We start from the raw sequence: 9499 nt of genomic DNA, 5'->3' as shown, positions 1-9499 counted from the left end.
ATAAATTTATTTTTGTTTCACATTACATTAGGACTGCTGCTTACAATTCTTCAATCAGAATGAAATTCATATAAAATCAATATGTATTTAACAGTTCTTAAATATTACTTATCACTCACAATATTTTTTCACTTGATCACTTCCTTAAACTTTATAATAATTTATTTTCGATAGTATCGTGTTTTTTTCAATAGTATCGATAAATATCTATTGTTGTGATATATCGATTGTTAATTATATCGCAATTAATTATTGTATCTGTCAGTACTTATATAGTTGTATCAAAACGTAGTTAAAGTTTAAAAATTTCTAAATAAACATTAATATCGTCAACACAGTAAAAAATGCAATAAATAAATGCAATCGATGTATTACAAAATGTTACACAACACAATGAAACCAAATGAGATATTAAGGTTATAAGTTTTGTTTTCAAACAAATATTGTTTCCCTATTTTTGTGCAATAATATTTTTAACGAAAAATAGAAACATATACAATGACGAAAATTGTTGAATTATGTCCTGATAGAAATTTGACAAATTTAAAGTTTGAAAAATATCAATTTTGTAGCGATGAAATCCCAATAGACACTGAAATAGATTTAAAAACAGGTAAGAATTATTTTTATTATTCTTAACAAATTTAATTTTATGTATTATTTAAAAGAAATAATTGTCATTTAATAAAATAAAATCATGAAAATTTTCAAACATTTACAGATATATATAGGTTAGAATTAACATCAAATCGAGATTCCCTTTTAGAAACACGATTATTTGCACTTCATAATCATTTATTTAAAAATCCGTACGACTCATCATCCTGGTTTATAGATAAAAATTGGATTGTGTGGCGTTTCAGAAAGGATGGTATTTTGGAAAAAATACATATGATTCATGATTCAGAAAAGAATGTACAAGATATTCTATATAATCCATCAATTGGATTTACTAGTAATGACATTGTTATAATTTCTGATGGCGGGAATTGTTTAAAATTATTATTAACAAAGGACCAAGAACATATTAAATCTTTCATATTAAACAATGCAGAACCTGGAGTTATATTAGATATACAATATGTAAATGCTACATCTACTATTATGATTGTAATGTGTGATATTAGAAGTACAGGTGAAAAAAAATTTACAAGACTCTTACTATTATCGTATGTTTGGAAAAATGTAGGAAGTGCAGATGAATTCTTTGAATTTACCAACAACGAAGCTTTAAAAGTAAATGGTTCTGTTGAATATGTATATATAGAAAGCTGTGGTAAATATTTACATTCCATTTGTCAAGACTACATAACATTTGAATGTTCAAAAGTACAACAACCCAATGATAATAAAAAAGAAGCAGAGAAAATTGAGGAATTAAAAATTCCAAAATATTGCTGGTCTCAAGATGAAGATTCAATAACAGTTTGGTTTACAATAGATAAACAACATAGGGATAAAGTTAAAGTAAATGTAAGACCATTAGAATTATCAGTAACAGTGAATAATGATATATTAATACAAGGGCAGTGCCAACACAGATTAGATGAAGATTTAACAACATGGAAATATGAAGAAGACACATTTAAGCTTGAATTATATAAACATGAAAATGGTTTAATGTGGAATGAATTAATTAAAGGTGATACTGGTGGGAAGTGTTTACCTAATGAAACTTTGGCTGCTGAAATCCAGTCCAGGTACATTACTTGAAACACTAATAAAAGCTATGTTATGTTATTTTTGTATTTCAATGTCATTATCTTATATTTAGGTTAGCACATTTGTGTACAGATCAGGCAAATAGCAAACAAGGACAACCTTGTCTGGGATTTAATGCTGAACAACTTGAAGAATGTGATCTTGAAGGAAAAGATAATCTCCTACAAAGAATTGATCTTATTACACAGGAAAATACTCATTTAGCTATGCTTGGAGCAAGCAATCATGTATTGTTTACATACAAAACAATATCTGGACAAGCAATATGTTTGAGACATGACAATGATGGTTGCTTATGGATAACTGGCAAAGTAGATGAGATGAAGTGGAATATGAAACATCACTATACCTTTCCTGGTTTTGGTTATGTTGAAGCAAGTAAAAGCAATAAAAAATTTTGTGTTTCTCCTGCTGGTAAATATTTAATTAAAGCATAAATATAAATTATATCAAATACAATATTTTAACTTCTTATATATTTTAGATGGTTTATATGTAGCTATACTTGAGCACACAAGATACATATTCCTTTATAAAAGACCTGAATCAAATATTCAAGTTGAGAAACAATGGATTGTAGATTTAGGTACTGAAACTTGTCCTATTATGGGAGCAGTCGCCATAAACAAATATTTAATTATACTTACTAGAAACAAATTATATCGATTAAATATTTGTTTTTAACATTAGGTATATTCGTTTTTGTGATGACATACAGACAGTTCATATGAATTTAACCATTCATGATGTTAGAATTATCAATTACTTATATACAATACCACATGTTATTTGCAAATGTATACATATATTTGTATATTTATAATATATATGTAGAAATTAATAGTACCACAATTAAAAGTCTTAATTGTCGAGTTTTTACTTATTTTAACATATTCTACGTCTTTAATATTTTAAATTGTAATTATACACAGGAAGCTTATCTTTAATAAAATCGGCTAACATAGTCATAGTAAGGGATTCGTCGTGAGGCCAATACCAAATAATACGCTTTTTAAACGACTCAATGAAATTCGCTTCTGCCGAGCGTGGTCTATTAGAATCAAATCCTTTATCATTAGTTTTGTAATTAAAAACATATGTCATAGAATACGTTTTACTGAAATATCGATTCCAAGGAGCCGCAGTACTTTTTAAGAATATCATGCTATTTGGTACGTAAAATGGTTTATCATTACTAGATTCACTACAATCTAAAAATGTGTCTGACAGTTCGATTACCGAAGCATGTTGACTATTTTTCATTTTACGTCGTGTTAGTTGCAACATTTCACATATATTCGGAGCTACTGGAAATAGTTCTTTGGCACGGATTCGAGCACAATTACTCCCTGCTGGTTTCCACAATGCTTCACAAAATTTCTTCGTAAGCTCGTTCCTATTAAAAATCATATATCAGTATCATTTAAAAAGATTTTATTATGAAGTTAATAAGCTTCAGTTTATTACCGTTCCCGTAAGTATTTTTGATTAATATTTTCTGCTCCTAAGATGAAAGCGTCTATAATATGTAAAGCACGTACTTTCTGCTGGTTTTTAAATTCCTTTACCATTTCATACACAACCTCAGCATATACAAGTGTATCTGGTGGTAATTCTATGTAAATATCATCAACTGATACCCACGAATTCCTTATGTAACGATACACGTTACCTCTTCCCATTCCCAAATAAAATGTAGGATTTCTCCTCTCTTCGTTATCATGCCCAGTACCACATGGCATAAAAAAGTAATCATATGGATTTGATAACATAGTCTCAATATTATCCATCGTCAATTTTATTCCATTACTAGAAAGTAATGTAGAATCTTTGACAAGACTATTAAATTTATCTTTTGGTTTAGGAACACTCGGAGTCATTCTACTTTCATCAGGAAGTTTCCAATATTCTAAACATTCTCTGCGCATATCAGCTTGTTTCGTTTCAACAAGAGTACTATCTTCACAAAATGCAGCTATTTTGCATAGCCCTACTATTTGCTTTTTACCTAAGTATTCATTAGAGGTACGTAAATATTGTACAAATTGCTTTTCCCTTTCTAATTCTTCAAATGATACTAATTGGACAATATCATTGTTATCATCACCTTTCAAAAGAAGATGATTAACATGTTTCAAATGTTGTACAACATTTTCTATGCCAGGCCTTTTACTTTTACATATTAAGTAACGTTCTGAATTTGCTGGCCTAGAAGAGTTTGGTTTAAAAATACAAATCTCATCAAAACAATGGTACATTAAGTAAACTAAACCAGCACTGAAAGGTGTGAAAATATCAAACAGTTTTGTGACAAAGTGACCTTTTACTTTCACAATCATCAATGCTATCAAACATTGGCAAAGATATAATTGTTTTGAAAGAATTTCTTGTATATTTTCTTGACCCTTTACAGAAAACCCTCCATCAGACATCATAAAATGTACTCCTTTACCGTGAGTGTGTGTCATTATTAAATTTTTGAAAGCTTCTTGATTAGCAGGATCATAAACATCTCCAGTATCTTCTGGTCCATAATACGGATGAAAAGTTTCACAGGGTGCTGCATGAAATTCACTTAGTTTGAAATCATTTTCTCCTCTCAAAGTAAAACCAAATCCTTTAGCGTGCCACTTTTTTCTCCATAAAACGTATTCACTGAAACCACCTGGACCAGCACATACATCAGCAAAATATAACAGCTCATTCTTTCCCAAACAGTCTGAATTAGTAAACATGAAATTACATGCTCTATCTATATTTGCCATTTTAACAGCAGCACGATTCAAGAAAAATGCTCCGCGAATTGTCTCATAAGGATTACTACGAGTTCTTGCACGACAAATTTCAACAGCATCCAAGTTATCAAATACTGTTTTTGCATTAATAACATTTTTAACTATATCTTTACGACAAAAATGAGTTTCATCATCTAAACTCATTTTCTTAGGTCCTTTTTGTAACCAAAGTTGCATTTCTTCCAATGTAGGTGCAACAAAATTTGGACATTTTACCCATTCCATATCTTCTTCCACTTTAATTTCTTCATCTGCAGGGTTCCACTTAAGACTCGAAGCTTCAAGTCCAGGAACATAAAGTCCAAGACCTCTACGACCACGTTGTTTAGATACCTGAACTGGTTCTAAACGACCTTGCTTATTTTTGCCAAGACCAAATCCATCTATGAAACCCATTTTTTCCAACATTCGTTTACCCTTGTTATTTCCACTTAGAATGTTTTTTGTTTCTGGTTTATTTTTTGTATCAAAATCTCTTTCTTTATTAATAACATCTTTATCAGTATTAATAACATCTTTATTTGGTTTATGAATCTTTTGTTTCTTGCTATAAGGAGCATCTACATACCTTTTCCTCTTTGTCCCAGTTTCTACTTTGTTATTACAATTTGGGGAATTATCTGTACAAACATTTTGTATACTTTGACTACTACCTTCATCCCCTGAATTTTGTTCACAAGACAAAACTTCATACATGTTATGTGGTTTAAATTTCACAAGTTTTTTGTCAATATTTTTGTTATAGTAATCTTCATTACCATCGCTATCAGAATGATCACTAAAAAATGATAAATATGTTTCCTTTTCTCCAACACCCCCAACATTGTCTTCGTCGTTGAAGCTTTTAAAACTTTCATCTTCATAATCACTTTCATCTGAATCTAAAATATTATCATGTTTTATGATAGTATAATGTTTCAATTAATTGAAACAGGATTCATTACACTTATACAATTAACATAAAATAATGTAAAACAATTATTTCTATTACATAAAATGGACACATGTTTTTTTCCTTTTCCTTTCCTTCTATTTTAATTCATACTTAACATTTATATATAGTATAATAAAATGTTTCAATACATCTATACAGAAATATTATTAAAAAGTAATACTTACTACTCTTCATAATTGCTTCAAATTTGTCTAATTCTTCAGTTTATTTATACTTCTATGTTCACTAAAAATACTTTTTTAAGTACAAATGAAAGAACTATATTCATTCAAATGATATGGTTAATTTTATATCATAATTCTATTTGCAATATAAATATTTTACAATATTGTTGTTATTACAGGTTATGTTTTTTACTATGGCATAATAGAATATTCATGTTTAACAATAACATTGTAATATTTTTTAATAATAATATTCGAATTAACATCAGAAGTAAAAAAAAGAAAAACACCTTATACACTTGATTGCAAGTCAATTAATAATAAAAAGTACACGAATTGATAAAACATGTATACAAAATGCACGGAGACAGTGTCGCCAACAGAAGTAGACGTTTTACTAGTTACTTTTTACAAATCACTATATCGTTGAAACTTTTTAAATTCCTGACTATATTTTAATATTATATCTAACGTTGTAATACTCATGAATGATAAATTTATTCTTGCTTTTATATACTATATATTTCAGTAACTTTTATCACTAGAACATAAAATGTTAAAAAATTTAAACTAAAATTACTCGATATAAATCTACCTTACACTTATAATTACAATATTTCTCTTTGATAACGAATATATTAATTACTAATTAGAATACCTACATAAATAAAAGGAAAAAAGAAAAGAAAAGAAATTATGTTTAATATAAAACGAAACGAATATAAAACGAAACTAATATAAACGTGTACTATAATACCATTTAAGCTATGAATAAGATATTAACATACATTCTGGAAATTGACAAAGGAACAAACAAGTTATTATTGCAATATTTATTCTTATATTCTACCATAATACTGTGTAACATACAAGAAATGCACTTTAATGAAACCTACAGAAGAGAATCTGAATACAGAAATATTATTTAACATCATTTACGCAATTTTTTCTTAAATTGTTCGTCTTGTACGCTGCCTTATATAAATAATTTGTGTATGCTCTTTTTTTTCTTCTTTCTACATCAGAAAATCATAAATCGTATTTAAACAGGAGCGACTCATAAAATAATTAACTCTAAGGTATCTTTAACAAACGTCACTTGTTTCCTATCACTCACTGAAAATTGCAATAAAATATTCACCTCACATATACTATTGATTTACTTTCCGCTTTTGAAAGTTGTGTCATGGTCAAAGGAAAAAGAAAAACAAGCCATTTTCGCGTTACCTCTCTTTGGTCGTGAAAATTAGTAATTCTGCAGTAAAACGGCTTACACGATTAGACGATAAATTCTTCCATGTTTACTCGATCAATCGAAAACGTAGAACAACACAGAAAGTAAAACGATGACGAAGTATTCACGCAACTTTGTTTCCAGTTGCATCGTCAATACCGGTCTTTCGCTTTTCTAAAATATCGTTTTGGAATAATATTTTCGTGTCGAGTCTGAACATTATTCGATACAGAACATTAGAGATCTTCGTTTCTCTTCGATTTTGCGTCATAATCTTAAAATTAATATCTCGATAATCGAAAAAATTATTTCGTTAAAGTGTTACGTACAACAATGTTTGAAGAACATTCCAATATTGTTATACCATAAAAAAGATATTCATTTCAATATATCTTTATACCCGTCGTGGGTCACAATTAACGACAGAATAATTTCGACTAGATTACTTGTCATCCTTAACACATTCACTGCCAAGTTTATCACGGCAAGTGTACAATTGTGAAATTTCCTTTACATGTACTTTTACACGAGTAATACACAGATGAATTATCAAATATAAGGCAGCAGTGAATCTGTTAATAACGTGATAAGCGATCACTTTTGTCCATTCGCAATATTCTCTTCGTCCCCTTTAAAACAATGCTGTCCAAACTAAAGCTAAGAAACTTAAAAAACAGGCTTTCCTTATTCGTCTCCTGTTACCACAGTATAAGATTCTAATATTACTAAGCTGATGTACAAGTACATGTCAACAAGCATAATTACTTACTAGTAGAACCTTCTGGCTTCTTTGTCTGTTAGTAACATTTAGGGAAGGACAAAGAAGCGTAATTGGGTCTTCAATTTTTCTGGACAGCATTGCTTCAATAGATGATCCACTTCCTTTAGTGTTATGTCTGTATATGTTTTCATATATACAAACATATTTTATATACATATATAGATATATGCGTATATATGTATATAAATATACAAAGGACCGATAAATGTATTTTTACGCATAAAATTGACGCAAATATATATCTTTCTATGCCTCTTCTGTATATTCTTACTCAACAAGAATGCCGGTTGTATGCCGTCTTCTGTGCTGCAGTTCGAACAATTCTAGCAAACGCTTATTTCAATTTACTCGAGGACGACCAAGGAGCGGTTTTTATTTTCATTTCGAATCTAAGAGTGTTCGCAATCTTGCATACACATCTTGATGAAAGTTGGCCGAGCTCTTTCATATTGTAAGGCGTGATGAATCAATGAAGCCGTAATAACAGAATACCTATTTGTATTTTGTAATGTACACCTCTCCCGACACCATCGGCGGTTTGAACTCTCTTAACTCTTCTGGTCTCGTAAAAACGATTAAAATTACGCATACTAAATTATCAACGTTCCCATTTTCCTCTCTGTAATTTAGCATATTATATCATTTTAGCGTTTTTCAAACTACTCGTTCCCTTTATGCCGTTTTCTCCCTAATGCGCATCCAGAATAAACGCATCAACAAATGAACTATTACAACAACAGGAAGTCTACCGTGCTGTAACTGCGTCTTCTCGCAATGATCACGTAATTCCTATTTAACATCTTTATGCCTTTCAACTTTTATCCCGATGCTTCACGTTCCTATCAGAGGACCATTCTCGTTTTCACGCTTCGCTTAAAGAAATATGTGCATAGTACACGGCGATCACGCAAATTATTTCATTCTTATACACGGATCGAATTATAGTTTGAACAATTTACGTCTTCGAACATATATATGTTTGCAGATATCTTGAATGCGAAATATTATGCGCTCTCAGAAAGACGAGGTACGACGGATTCGTATGTTTCGCTACTCTAAGAACAATTGTCGAGAATGCAGAGATATTTGCACAAAAACAACAAAAAAAGAAAAGAAAAGAAGAGAGAAAACAACGAATATTTACAATTATAATCAAAATAGTTTGATCAATTTAACCCTTTCGCAGAGACATTTAATGCCAGTTTCGCTTGCAGCTATAAAGACTGCTACACCATCGTGGATACAAATGGAATATAATTCTAACGCATTTTCTACGAGATTCGTATATTATTCTGCTAATAATTCGACTCGATTGAATCAAAGAAATCATTACTTCTTTAATTTCGCAAATTTAAATACCTTTACCATACGCTTTATTAAAACACAAATGCTTGGCAATAGATAGCTGTATGTTTCTTTTTTTCTTTTGTCTTTCTTTTACTTTTTCTTTTTTTTTTTTCCTTTCCTTTCTTCAGTAATTGACATCGGAAAATATAAGAAATGAAATTGTTGCAAATAACTTTTAATCTTCCACAAAAGGGTTAAATGCACATTAATAAACAAAGGTAATTCCTTTTACAATTACTTGTTGTTCAGCAAGTAATTACAAAAGCTGTATACAGATATAAAATAATAACATAATAATTACGAAAACAAGTGTACGCAGATCTAACAAATCCTATAATTTCCACGGAACCTTTGAACATGATATACAAATTATGAAATCAATTCGTACATTGTACACCGTTACAGAAATTTATCGTTATTCTGTGCATTCGCTTACTGATCGATAGACAATCTCAGTACACGTGTTTTTTTTTTTTCTTTTTTCTTTCAATGGAATCATCG

The 9499-nt window shown here is 29.7% G+C and overlaps 2 protein-coding genes across 2 annotated transcripts; one reads left to right on the top strand and one right to left on the bottom strand.

Annotated features, from left to right (window-relative positions):
- The first annotated feature begins 498 nt into the window (after positions 1-498).
- On the top strand, positions 499-2534 carry LOC108550894 (nudC domain-containing protein 1). Its single transcript, XM_017904793.1, has 4 exons — positions 499-613; positions 722-1700; positions 1775-2136; positions 2207-2534. The coding sequence occupies exons 1-4, from the start codon at positions 499-501 to the stop codon at positions 2404-2406; spliced, it is 1656 nt and encodes a 551-aa protein (XP_017760282.1). The 3' UTR covers positions 2407-2534.
- A 14-nt stretch (positions 2535-2548) lies between these two features.
- Positions 2549-5730, bottom strand: Cmtr1 (Cap methyltransferase 1). The gene is made up of 3 exons (XM_017904792.1): positions 5637-5730; positions 3190-5398; positions 2549-3118 (listed from the first exon to the last, which is right to left on the bottom strand). The coding sequence occupies exons 1-3, from the start codon at positions 5644-5646 to the stop codon at positions 2626-2628; spliced, it is 2712 nt and encodes a 903-aa protein (XP_017760281.1). The 5' UTR covers positions 5647-5730; the 3' UTR covers positions 2549-2625.
- Positions 5731-9499: the final 3769 nt, after the last annotated feature.

This window comes from Eufriesea mexicana, unplaced genomic scaffold (genome assembly GCF_001483705.2).
Source record: "Eufriesea mexicana isolate 0111107269 unplaced genomic scaffold, ASM148370v2 scaffold3377, whole genome shotgun sequence".
Taxonomy (NCBI): Eukaryota; Metazoa; Arthropoda; class Insecta; order Hymenoptera; family Apidae; genus Eufriesea; species Eufriesea mexicana.
This window is presented reverse-complemented; position numbering and strand designations above follow the sequence as displayed.